The following is a 14,090-nucleotide window of genomic DNA, read 5'->3' as shown; positions in this document are numbered from 1 at the left end:
TAATTGATCTGACAATAAATGCAACACTCATTCACTCATGTACTTTTTATTCCAATGTAATATCTTCCTAAACAAAGAGTGTACAGTGCACTTTATCAAGTAACACACCCAAAAAAGATAAGAATAAATAGGATATTTTAATATACAATACAATCTCAGTACACTGTGGAAAACAATGACAATAGCCAGTTGGTAAAGGAGAAAGACATGACCACAGACATTCAGATGAAATGGTGCTAATGCTAGAAAATGTGCTTAAACAGTGCAAATCAAATGCTTTTAGACCTCTGGTCACATGATCATTTGTCATGGCCCTGGGTCCTGACTGGAGGGGAAGACAACCACAGCGAACAAATGAAGAGTTGGTTGCAAAAGCACTTGGTGTAAAAACAAAAATCTATGGATTTAACTCTGCCAGCTTTTGCATATAAAAACCAGACACCAGCACTCTAGCATTGTGGTCTCTATATCAGGAATGTTGAGGATTACTGTTCCTTTTAGCTTCATACAGCCAGTTTAGGACAGAATAAGTTTCTGCTTTGCTTGAGAACTGCTCCAGTGTTTGCAATCCTGAAGGAAGTTTAAAAAAAAAAAAAAACACCTTATACCCTCTGCATTAAAACTTTGCATTACAGCCGTTATCTCCAAGCTTTGGCAGCACCACACACTATCAGCAGGTTCAATAAACTACCCACAGAGCAGCCAAGGCTACAGTCTCACTTAACACAATTATAGTCAGATAAAATATACAAGTATCCCACATCTTATCTGCTGGTGAGCAAGCTGAATGCAGAAAACAGGCGAATGTAACAAAATATGAAACGTGACCATTTATCTTGGGATACTTCAGCTAGAAGCAAAACAGATCATTATTATTATTATTTATGAGAAACAGACACCAATATGCACAACAGTGGGATGAGGTGGCCTTGGTTCATTATCATTTCATCCGGAGGACTCTAACAACGTCCTGTAGAAGTTTAACGGTAAACTATAAAGTCTGCCTAATGAGGCGAAACCTCACTTCTTGAGGTTAAAGACGAAAAACCACGCACAATATAACGATGTTTATAGCTTCAAAGCATGTAAATATAACCAGGGCTCTGAGGCGAGCAATCCTAAACACCACCAGCAGCAGCAGCAGCAGCAGCAGGGATGGTCAAACACACAAACTCACACATACTGTACAGGACATACACACAACCAACACACTGTTTACATCTCTTAAACCTGGAGAATGGATGTAGCCAGTAACTGAAATATCCCAAGATAAAGCCTGATGACACACAGTAACCCTGAACATGATCTTTTATACAGTACACCGAATGTAACATGTAAGAATGGACTTAAAAAGGTAGATTTTGCCATAAATACCTGATATACATAATTCCACTTCAATTCCCTGTTAAGGCAAATATGCTTTCAGTTTGGGGAGTGCATAAAGCGTCAGTGTTTCTAATAATTGGGTGGGTGCAATTGCATATATACCTACTATATGCTACTCTCCTGTCTTTGTCAAACATGCGACGTCAATATACAACGCTGGCTGAGGACTCGGTTCAAACAAAACCCTCATGATTAATTAGTACAACCATTAGCAGAATAGTTCTTTCAATACATATATCTATCAAAAACAACAACCAGCAGTTTTCTGGTTTACTCACGGTCAGCGATGACAGTACTGGGCGATCTTTTCAAAATAAGCTGCCACCCCTACCATCAATACAAAAAGCTTAAGGGAAGGCTCTACTCAGGGAACAGTTAAACATACAATACTCACTGTACATATCAACAACCATGATACTCTTACTAAGGTCTTGTGTAATCATTGTTTCTTTAACGGTATATCTTCTAAGTTACACTTGACAACATTGATATTACATAGGATAACTACGTACAGTATGTCGTCTGACTAGTTTCTGACACCTATACAAAGGGTTATAGTTCACACAGAGTCGTCCTTTGGGAATCACAAAAAGAGATTTGGTCAGATTCTACAACAACTGTTACAGATCGAAGGTTGTTACGAGGTCTATACCACACACGCCAATAAGTGACCTGCACATACGGGGATAACACACAGTACATGTCAGGGTCAGAGCTGGTCTTTTTAACATGCAGAGAATGTTTACCTGCCTTGTTAAAATCAGTTGTTACTGTTAACCTCACATGCAGGCATTGTGGGTAATTAAATAACTCTTCAGACCAAGGACAGTAACATGTTTACAAGCACAGAAATACTATGGAAGTGCATGAGATTAAAACTTCTTAAAAACCTAAATATCTTCTCGTCTTAGTTATTTGTCTCTTATGGGATTAATAATGAGAATACATTTAAAATTTAATAGGAAAACTGTACTTATAAATCAATTTAATTTAGCAGCAGTTATAACAGATTCCCCAAATACCTAAAACATTTACCATATGTCATTTTTATAGTCAGCCTAGGCACTAGGAAACTGGTACTCTGAGACATTTCCATATTAATCGAATTTCCATAGGTAAGGTATATATTGATGACAACTGATTATTTACCCATAGAAGAGAGGGAATCTAACTCTGTTATCAATAAGTGTGTATGACTGCACGGCAAAAGGGACAACTAAGGGAATCCATAATTATGTGCATGTAAACATGGTCACTGTCATGTGGGGCTTACGTGTGTGTCTGTCTGTAAGTTCTGTACAAGAGTCATCATTAATATGGGCAAGTTTAACTAAAGGGCAAATTTTAGGAGCGTGTTTCTTGGCCGAGTGGTGACGCTATGTGCAAGCTTTTGCTACTGCTACCATACAGGAAGTTTCAACACGTTGTACTGCTACAAGGAAAGCACTAGATCTGAATGATCCTGGTCTGGCACTGTGTAAACATTGCCTTCAGCTCGTTCTCTTGGGCCTCGTTGACAGTATCTGGCTCGGGGCTCTTCTGCACCTTTGCCACAGCAAAGTTGATGCCCTGGGTGAGTCCCGCCTGGGTGAGGCTGGCCACCTGGACCATGGAGCTCTTGATCTTGGCAAAGGGGGACACCACTCGGCTGCCGTTGCTGTCGGCGGGCGAAGGGCCGAGGCTGCCCTCCATCTGTGAACACAGACTCCTCTGAGAGCCTCCTGAGACCGCAGAGCTGGGCTTCTGGACGGTGAGGAGGTTGGAACTGGAGGTAGTGGACTGGACGTCTAGCTGGGATGGCCTGGGGAGCTGGGCTTCTTCCTGCTGATGCTGCAGCTCAGAGCTTGGCTGCTTGTCTGAGTCTGCTGGGGTCTTATTCTGCACAGGCACCTCAGGGTTGAGTGGAGGTACAGGAGCTGGCGGATGCTCTCCAAACACCTCGACAGGTTTGGTCTGTGCATCCTGGACAAACTGGTGGCAGTAGGCATCAATGGGAGTACCAAAGTCAATCAAAATGGCTTCTTCAGCCACCGAGGCGGCACCTGGAGACTTGTCATCGCTGACTTGAGAGGAGCTTTCCTGCGCTCCGTCACAGCCCGTGACCCGGATAATGGAGGGGATATTTAGCTCCACGCTACCAATGGACTGGGAGCGGCTCCCCAGTCGTGGGTTTGATGCTACAATGCCGCAGCTGGGCAGCACATAGTCCACGTTTTCTAAAGAACCAGAACACGGGTGCTCTGGGTCAGAATTATAGGAGTCAGAGTCGTCTGAGATTTCAGAGTGCCCATCAACGATATCTTTCAAGTTTCCTGCACCAGGGTTGCTATCCGACGTCTCCAAGCTGCTGTCTGACTTCCACAGGTTGACGTGCATAGTTGGTTTTAGGAAATTGACTTTTACATCAGGCTTAGAGAAGTTGCCCAGCTTCCCGAGGGGCTTGAAGGGGCCAATGTTTACGTTTGTCTTGGTCTGTTTCACCTTCTGATTGAGGGAGGAGAATTTGTTGAGGAGGAAACTTTTGCCTTGTGCCAAACCAGAGCTGCCCTGGGCCTGATCAGCAGGTTTGTTCTGGATCCCCATTATATCCTCATGAGGTCTACTCTGTCGCCTGGAACACAGACACGGATGCTGTAAGTGTGCGAAACACAGCTCTTGTATTTGGTTAAAAGTTAAAACTGTGCTATGATGACTGCAAACGTTTTTCTTCATTGCGTAAAATCATGTGTAACAGAGACAGATGAATGATATTTATCTTAATAACGACAAATTACTCACCTCTCCAGCTTCTTCTCAACCACAAGCAGGTCCAGCCCTGTAGCCTGTTTTGTTATGCGAAGCATCTCAGCTATGCATTGCAATGTATCTGAAACATGTCACAATGTCAGTCTCAACAAAAGTTTCTTTTTGCAGCCTTTAAAGAAACAACTATATCATATCGCACCTTTTCCATCATCCTCAGGATTTCGTGTTGCTGCTCTCAGCGTGTGAAAGTATCCGCTCGTCTCTTCATTCCTGTAATGCAGACGCATACAGCAGAACTTTGGCTTCCCAAACAGAGTCGGCTCTGGACCTGCAAAACAGGACACAACTTTACGAATTCCATTTTTAGCAGTGTGCTTTCCTTGCATGAATCATCATCAAACATAGATATTGCTAAAAGATTACTGAGAAACTGTTAAGCACACTTCTGGGAAGCGTTTGGTGACTCAGTGAGTGTACAGGAACCTGCACTTCTCCTTTGAGTCTAACTTCTCACCAATTTCGATCTTTTCCAAACCCTCTAAATTGAGGCGCTGGTATTGGTTGACTTTATCTGCTTCTTCGTCGTAGCTACAGGAAAAGAAATGCAAATATAAGTGAATCCATAAGAGCTGTATTTAAAGAAACATTCTGGCAAATTTAAAGTGAGACGTACTAAGCAATGTAGTAGGCTTTGTCAGAGAGAAGCAGCAGCACATCCACATCTTTGTTGGTTGCATCAATGAGGCTGGTGGGAAGTAAGAGAACAATATCATTAAAGAGGGCTCTTCAGAAACTAGTGAAAGCGTATAATAAAAAGCACAAGTGGCTCATCATCGACAAATACAAGAAAAGGGTAGTGAACCCTTTTCATTATCTGCTTTCATGTATAAATTTGTCTAAAAAAAATGGTCAGATCTTTATCTAAGTTACAATTATCAACAAAAAATTGATTTTAACAAATAACACACAAATCACTGTATTGAATAACTCAGTTAATGACGTCAACAAAAGCTAATTGGAGTCAGGAGTTATAAATCTGGCCACTAACCTCATGTCACAATTGATGAGGGCCCAACCACCATGAAACTTCTCATCATCCGGCAGCAAAAGCTGCATGTAGGTCTGCAGCAGGAGGCTGACCTGCTCCTGAGCTCCTCTTTGGCTCTCCTTCTCTTTCTCTTCGTGCTCCTTCTCTTTACTGAAGATGGAGTACAGGTCCTCAGTCACTGGCAGGCCCATCATTAGGTCTGCAGGGAGAGGCAAAGGATTCAGGGGTCAACCAAAGACTGATTTAAGGACAATCTGGGTATGTATCTTTCTGTTTTTCCATACCAATGACTGCTTGTCTGTAAGCATCCCTAAAACGGTTCAGATAGTAGCGGTTTGCTGAGTTCACGCCATCTTTCATCACACCAGCCAGTTTCCTCTCTCCCGTCCTGGTGAAATCTCCCTAAAACAGATCAGTGTGTGTTAAATATACTTCTAGACATATGAGACTTATGACTGGTACAAAAAGCACAGCCCTTATCTGTCATTCTGATGTCTTTAATTTTGACATACTAAAATCTCTGTTGATTTGTGAGTCCTACTGATAGAGAAAGCTCATGTCTCACTAGCTTAAAGTATCTACGTCAAACTAAACCAACTATGTCTTAAGAAGATGACACACTTCACTACTGTTTTATTAGCACACACTGATCCAGATGTGAACGTGCGTGCAAAGACGGCGATGTTACCTTGAGCGCTGCTGTGCCTGCGTACTGTCTGCTGATGGTGTCTCCATTGTTGGCCCACATGATCTGATAAATCCTGTAGCACTTGAGAGGCAGAGGCTGCTCTGGAGGCATCACGCCCAGTTTCTTCAGCTGCAGGAAGAAGAGAGATATTTTTGTCCTTGGGCATGCTGTTAACTCTGAGTACATTGTGATGTCTCTCTCTCGTTGTACAGGGCATCAGTGGGAAAGGTCAGTCTGTACCCACTTTAATGAGCTGCTCAATTTAAGCTTGTATTTTCTGATTAAATGCTGGATTTCTACAAAGATAAAAGGTTTTGTGCTGTATGGTCTCTGTTTGTGTTGATGTACAGCTGGTCTTCTGTCTTTGTTGTTCAGTGCTGTGTGAACATCAAAAGTCTGTTACCGTGTGTGTGATCTGATGAGCAAATACATGCAGATGTCAGTAATCTGTTGTACAAACACAAAGTTAACTATCTACAAAACACACAGAGACAAGAATTCATGTTGCCAAGTGAATGTGATGAATTACACTCACAACCTTTGTAAAGCACTTTGTAATCCAAACTTTAGAAGTAGTCGCATAAATTAAATCATTTATGACGATGCTGATTATTCCATATTATAAATGTTCATTTCTAACATACAACTCCTTTTAAAAACACACATTTACTAACTGCAGCATGGTTACATCTGTATTCTCCCTGATTAACTATTTGGTTAATGCAATTCCTTACATACTTGATGGACGCCCAGGAGGAGCTAAGTTTACCTTTATGGGCACTAGAGAGTCAGTTTCTGTACATGAGAGGAACAATGCAACTTTCAGTTCAAAAAGCCACAGGAAATAATGAATTATGTTTAGAAAGCAGCACCTTTGAGGCACAGCAGGCATGTGAATGTGTTGTGAGAAACTGATGTTCACTTCCTTGCCAAAGAAAACATCTCACCTGCTGTTCCATCACTACCCGAGCAACAGCGGCCTGAACCACGTTGGTCCTGTCAAGACAGTCCATACAGTTAACTCTGAAGATTCCCTCCTGTTTGCAGATGACTCCTGCTTGATCCACCCTGACAGAGGAAGAGACAGTAGGAAGAGTTCAGCTTTTTTCAGCTAATCAGGAACATATAGTACAGCCTACTGAGGGTTTACTGTTGTTTTTCAACAAGATGTTGACATAAGTTGCCACTTACCAGGCCCACTTCATGTCAGTGATGATATCAGAAATAGCATCTGTCAGTATTTGTACGTTCTCAAACTTCATACCTCGGCTGAGAAGTAGCATGTAAGGAACCGAAAAGGAGAAGTAAATGCATTGTGGTATAAAATAGATCTTTACAAGTACATTCATGAACAAGTTTCACTACAGAGGAAAGTGTTCCTCTTACCAGTGCTCGTGGAAGTCAAATGAAACATATGTGAGGTTTGAGTTGTTGTAAAGCAGGACTTGCTTCAGATATGCGTCGCCAATTAGCTTCTCTCGTCCACTTTGATCCACTAAGTTAATGATGACCTGCAGAAGACAATAAAGAGTGCTGTCATTTAGAGTTGTGGATAACATGAACTGTGTGCCCCTCTGAGCCGTTCCTGTGGAAACACACAGAGATGCTAAATGTCAGAGGGCAGCCAAATGTATCAGCAGGCCAATAGTTTAGTTTTTCAAAAGCTTATATATTACGATTGCTACATACCAGTACCTTAATAAAATTTTAAAAGTCTGACTAAATACATCTCCATGTGTAAGTTGTATTAAGTGTAGTCAAAGATGACAGTAGTGGGGTAATTGCAAAAAATGTCACCACTTCTAGTCAGGATTCTCTCAGTTTGATTTCCCACAGGCAGGATTACCACAGTGGTGATACATTTTAAATAATAATCCTGACACAACACTGTTGCATTCAAGTAGTCAATAAATATGCTGAGCACACGCCCAAGCATACACATGGGGAAATGTGACTCACCTGCTTCTTGTAGAGTTTAAGCTGTTCTTCAAAGTGAGCCGCAAAGTAAGACATGGTCTCCTTCTCTCCTGAAACATTAGAAAAATATGCCAATGATTTACATATAACTGAATCTGGGTAAAAACATCAAGACAACTAGTTTATATGCTTTTACGTCACTGTAACTTTGAAGAAAAAAGTGCCGTCTCTTGTATCAGCCAATGAGAGGCTAAAGAGTCAATCAAACTGTTCAATTCACACAAAGATACAGCAGGTTCGTCATATCCAATCTATAATTACCCCAAATCCCAGTATATAAAAATAAATATATTTGGCTCAAATACACTGGACTGATGAGTAAAACAATGGCACTGGATCAAATGTCTTCTTCAAGGTACAACTATAAAAACCCTGGAAGTGCAAGTCCATTATACTCAAACACAGCCTATGAAAAAGCCTCTCTGTGGGACTGCATGCAAGATAATGTAGCTGTACCGACCTTTCTCTACGCGTGGCCGGGGGTTGTAGCGGTACCCTGCCTGGCTCCAGAAGACCGGCACAGAGCCGCGGGTCTGCACAAAGGACAGAGTGTGGCTGTGCACGTGGATCAACTGCTCTGTCTCCACATAGTTGGCCACATGGCCATCTGTGTCCACTCCTCTGCGTTTGTATCGCATCCCTTTGGGCAGAGATGACATCAACACTCAAGAGTAATTATAGTCACAGATCAAAGCTTAAATTGTCTCCTAAGTTATTCCATAAACAAAAACCACATATTTGGGCTGAATCAGAGTTCAAGCAAACTTATTCTACCTGCACGGTGGCGACTACGTCTGGAGATCAGAGCCACAGTGAAGCGAGGATGGATGTCATCAACACAGGTGACCTCCAGCGGTGGGGTCTCAGGGCTGCTCCTCTCCTCATCGGACGTCTCGTTGTAGTTCACCACCAGTTCCTCCACTTGTACAAACCCCTGGATAATTGGTATCACCCAGAAGTCGACCTCTGGCACCTGCAGCAGTCAAAGAGAAAAACAGCAGGACAAGAAGATTAGAATGCTGTCTGCGAGGCTGATAAGGAAGCACTTTGCATCCACCAAGTATCCAGAGTGGATAATCCTCCATAACTCAGAGCCATTATCGCCTCCCTTCACCGAGTATTTTCATACTCCTCTGATAAAGCTCTGGTAATTATCAGCATATACAACTGCCACACTCAAGCAGCAGAACTGGCTACACACTTTGAGCTGACTATCGTAGAGAAAAACACTATAAATACTGTGTCAGCAATTGTCAAATAATCAAATCTGGGTATTTATTAAATTCTAAAACTAGAAAAACTAGAATAAGCAGAACCAGTCTGTATGTCTGTGTGGAAAAATCAGTTACCTGAAGGTCAATAAGGTCTTGGATCATGTGTTTATTCCAGAAGAAACGGTCATCCACCTTTAACAGAGATTAAAAACTACAATCAGTGAGATAATTACAATTCACATATGGAGGAAAAGAGGCTTTATGTTGCTGCGTCTCCCATCTCTTGAGGTCATATGAATGTACATACATCACGTAAAGTAATGTTGTAATTGTACGTGTTTTATCTGAATTTATATTCATCTTTATTTACCAGTATCTATTAGGTATCTGTTGTAGGGCTTCTTGGCTTGGGTTTGTGTTCTCTGACTTTTATTTAGCTGTTTGTTATCATGTGATGCTGGTGTGCCTTCTGGGTGATTCCTTCATTAAGCGATCATGTTCTTTTTGTCAATTGGAGTTTAAACCTCACATCTCTATATAAATTGTCACATCCACGACACGACTATTGTTCACACTGATGATGACTTATAGCTGAAATGCATTCGTTCTTTGCTGTGCAAACAAGATGTATCATTCTGTTTGTTCTGTTTCTCTCCAAACCTGTTTCCATAGGGGTAAGCTGGTCTTTTCCGAGTCTCCTTGACGCTGCACACTGTTTGTCAGGTCGTACGTCATGCTGTAGTAGAAGGAGTCGGAGTCCATGAATATCTTGTACAGCTCATCCAGCAGCCGCCTCTCCAGTCGCTCCTTCTCTTTATTTTCCTTGACCTGGAAGGCAGGGGAATACTGGATTGGGTGGGTGGATAGAAAACAGCAGTAAGATGACAAAGCAAAGAAAGAAAATCCTGTGAGAACCTCAAAGCCTTTAACAGTGGGAAAGAAAGGAGAGGGAGTGTGTGGTATAGAAGATGACAAAAAAAATTTTTAAAAGTGTACAAGACAAAAATACCTTTTTCTTGATGGGCACAGCAACATTAGATTTGATCTGACTTAAAGTTTTCATCAAAAACTTTGACTCATCAGGAGACTGGGCCAGTTTCTCTGGTTTGTCGATTCCAAAGTGATGCTTCTTGCAAAGCTGAAAAACAGGATCTTGTGTCAAATTTATGCAATTACACAGAAATCATCAACATGACAGTGATATTTAGAAAATAAAGAAAAGGTCAGTTTGATGATGATGGTGTAACTGAGGTTGGTACCACCTAGAAAATCTAAAAACCAAATTGTCTTGTAGAAAAATCTGTGAAATTCAAATTGGGATACTACTACACAACAAAAAACAACAAAAAAAAATCTACCCACTAGATACAGCAAAAAACTACAACACTATAGAATTCTATACAGATCGTATGTTCCTACACTAACACAGCAAACAATCTCACAGCTACACTGATCTCTAGGATTTCTAGGCACAAACCAGGTGGAACGATCACTCTGCAGAACCAGGACAACATCTATCAGGATGGGATCTAAAAGCCTATCCAGTAACAATCATCCTTGTCTGTATTTACTCACTTGAAAATATCCTGTCTCACCATCCATGAAGCTCCCCTGAAAGACTGAAATCTTAGCCAAAGGCAACTTTCTTTTGAGATCAATTACAGCAATTTTAAGCCTGTATTTAACTTTCACTCTACATGTGTGGTTGAAAATAAAACAGATCTTCTATGAAAATTAAAAAAGAAATCTCATTTTGCACCACTGTCAGCTCATCTTCAGGATGAATCATGTGCTGACGCATACAGGGTATTCTTGGGTACATAGAAAACAATTTAGGATTCTCACAAGTGCTGTTACAAAGATTGTCAAGGGGGACGAATGCAATAATTAAACCACAACAACATGAACACCCCCTTGCTCCTCTCATTTACAGTAGTAGCATGCACACCTCCAGCTCCAGCTCCTGGGGCTCCTCATCAGACAGAGGAATGACAGCTATCTTGGTGATCTTGTAGACTTTGTGGTTGCCTGGTAATTGGCCGACCAAAGCTTTCTGGCGGATTAATACGAGGCCGAGAGGAAGATCTGCCAAGAGGAGAGAGAAGAAGGGGGGAGGTTGCGTCATAGGTGCAGAATTCCTCACATTCTGAAAGGTGTGAGGAAACCAGCTGCCACCAGCCATTAACTACAATTTTTTTAATAAGGCAACACAAGACATCTGGTAAATAAATATTTAAATCATGTTAATCTGTCTGATTTACCGGAATAAAACATATATTTTCCTGTGAATGGTAAAATATGAAATATCCTGCCCTGAAGCCCATAAAGACATTAATAATAAAATCACTGAATCATCGCCATCAGCTCACTCCTCTTCATAACTACACATTTCAAAGAACTTTGCACATTTTTTCACACCTTTCCTTGTGAGTAAGAAACATTCTAAGAACTGGATGATTTAGTAACTCAAGTGTCCAAGAATGTGTCTGTTCAAAGGTTTCTCATTCTCCACTCACCTGTGTGAAGCTGTATCTTCCCAATGACACCTTCCACCAAACCCAAACACACTGGATTCCAAGCCAACAGCAGGTCTGTTGCTGAAATAAAAAACACGGAGATGAAACATGAGAACAGCAAAGTAGCAAGACAGCTCAGCAAGATACGCTTTGGGTCAGATAAGCAGCTAGGAGAAAATACTACACATTTCTAAGTACAAGGCTACGCTGCTAATTGATGCCTCCAGTTATCTCATTAAATGAGTGCGTGCACATTTTCTGTCAGAAGCAGCCAAATACTCACACGAAAAGCTTCATATATAAAGCAAACTCACAGAAAGTCATGACAGTCATGGTTGGATGACTTCCAATTACCACTCTCAAACTTGTTTAAAATACCCAGTGAAACACTGTACATCTCAAAGACATGAAGACTTGGTGTAGAACTAATATCTGGGGTAAATGCTAGAGGATAGAGGGATCTGACTAAACCTTTATCAGTGTTGTAGGTCTGTCATTTACATGAAAAGTATATTTTACTGAAGAAAGTGTAATTTGACTGATAACAAAAACTGGCCTGTCTCCATTTACTAATATTTTCAAACATCAGCAAGTTTGAAGTCAGTTATGGCAAAGCACAAACTTTGGAAAAAGGAAAAGTGGATTGGTGTCGGATCAAACATCATAGTGGAGAAAATTGGAAAAATGTGAAGGGTGTGGCTAAGGGTGGAGAACACCAACTGCAGGCAGTCTCAGACAATGATTCTTCCTGTTTCATGAGAACAGAGGAACCACCGGTGAGGGGCCGCACCAAGATCTCACAGAGAAAAACAAAAGTAATACCACAGCTTGACTCAGAATGAGTAATACCATGGAAGTACTTGACTGTGTGCTTGAGAGAAGAGTGGAAACCCAGTGAGGAGTGGAAACCCTTTTTCCAATTAAATAATGAAACAGTGGTGCAACTAAAAACCTGTTCAGGATGGCTGCACTGCCATACAACTTCAACCGACTCAGAGAATAACACGCATGGCCTTTTGGTGTGTCTAATGAAACTTTTCTTTCACTTTCGCAGTCCTTTCACTTTAGCTGGGGATAATTCCCACAGCCCACAATATTTCATTTGCTAGGAAACCAAGGGCATATACTTTGTCACAGCTGTGAGCAGCAGAAGCACTTACTTCTGCAATGTAACCAAGGTGTAATGACATAAGCTGCTTTACAAACCTGAGGAACACAAAACATGGTTTGAACCTCTATTTAATCAGCCTTACATCAGACAGGTGTTATAGTTACCTTACAACTCACCATATTACAGTACATCTATTAATAAGTGATCATTAAGGCACATGGTGTGTAAACGGACATACTGTTATTTCTACCCTTTTACAGTCATGTACTATGTCTGTTTGATCTAAAGAAGAACTGAAGAGTCAAATTTACCCTTCAGGAGGTAACATAAGAAGCTAAGCAATAACTTTGGAGTCTGTATGGGGTGTTGCCACTCCCGGAATAAAAGCTAGGACGATGATTTCAAGACTTAGGAATGGCGCATCCAGCTTTTTCTATCGCTTCTTTACCTAAAAGGACGTTTTGTTTATCGCAGCTGGGTAATTTAGAGCCATTAAATGATAACGACAACGTTTATTACAGATATGAACGAGTGAGTCATACGAGAGAGGGATTAAACTAAACCGCTGATGTGTAACAGTAGTAAAATAATGTTTGACAATTCCAAACAGACCAAGAAACACAGAGCTTTATTTTCACCCTGACGGTTAATAATGCCAAATGTTAGTTCAAGGTAAATGGCCGGCTGCAGCAGAGAAAGCTGTCATCCAGTAACGTACGTACCAGGTCTGACGGTCATGGTCCCATCTTTTCGGCTGCACCACAGAGCACGATCCCCGCTCTGGAGAATGTAATCGTCTTTGGCTTGGAACAGCTCCATTTTGTCCCTTTAAGTTACACAAAAATAAGCAACTAGCTGGCTTAGCAGCCAGGCACTGCTAATTATCAACTTCCACGTCTTGGAGGTTAACTGTAGCTAGCCACGGTTAGCTCTTTTCCCACGGGCTGCTGAGCTACGGTAGCTAGCTACCTAGCGAGCTAGCAGCGGCGGCGGCAGCGGCAGCAGCTGGAAGCGCGTATTCGTTTATTCCACATCTACGCATGTTGGTTATCAAATTCCCTGTCTACTGGATAGGCATCCCTTCCCACAGGCCTGCCGGGCAGAGTGAGGGCAAATACACATCAATGAGTGAGAAAGTGTCCCAGTGGGCAGCAGCTGGTATGAAGCGGTCAAGACGTAACCGTCAGCTTCCTGCTCTAAACAATGACACGTGACCTGTGACTGAGCCGTCATCACCGGTGTACAGGTACTGTAGATAAAAACATCATGTCAAACTATTTACTAAAGGATCAGAGTAATTATTAACTAGGCTACATGATGTTAATATATGTTGAAGAAACCATGTTAATGACAAGATTTTCCCACAATTTGACAGGATCAATAATCTAAGCCTGCAAATTATTGG

At 41.5% G+C, this 14,090-nt stretch overlaps 1 protein-coding gene across 2 annotated transcripts; it reads right to left on the bottom strand.

Moving 5' to 3' along the window:
* Positions 1-118: 118 nt before the first annotated feature.
* Positions 119-13,866, bottom strand: inpp5f (inositol polyphosphate-5-phosphatase F). 2 transcript variants are annotated; one of them, XM_056396188.1, is made up of 20 exons: positions 13,408-13,866; positions 11,575-11,655; positions 11,007-11,143; positions 10,068-10,196; positions 9,719-9,904; positions 9,194-9,250; positions 8,619-8,817; positions 8,305-8,484; positions 7,827-7,894; positions 7,254-7,378; positions 7,059-7,136; positions 6,815-6,935; positions 5,868-5,996; positions 5,464-5,581; positions 5,180-5,378; positions 4,805-4,876; positions 4,646-4,719; positions 4,331-4,459; positions 4,165-4,252; positions 119-3,997 (listed from the first exon to the last, which is right to left on the bottom strand). In XM_056396188.1, exons 1-20 carry the CDS (start codon positions 13,502-13,504, stop codon positions 2,833-2,835), a joined length of 3,432 nt encoding a protein of 1,143 aa, XP_056252163.1. In that variant the 5' UTR covers positions 13,505-13,866; the 3' UTR covers positions 119-2,832. The 2 variants fall into 2 exon arrangements, with proteins under 2 accessions (XP_056252163.1, XP_056252164.1); XM_056396189.1 differs by having other exon boundaries at positions 9,719-9,886.
* Positions 13,867-14,090: the final 224 nt, after the last annotated feature.

The sequence above is a fragment of the Seriola aureovittata genome, chromosome 14 (genome assembly GCF_021018895.1).
Source record: "Seriola aureovittata isolate HTS-2021-v1 ecotype China chromosome 14, ASM2101889v1, whole genome shotgun sequence".
Lineage (NCBI taxonomy): Eukaryota > Metazoa > Chordata > Actinopteri > Carangiformes > Carangidae > Seriola > Seriola aureovittata.
Note: the sequence above shows the minus strand (reverse complement) of the source record. Positions and strands in the feature narration are given on the sequence as shown.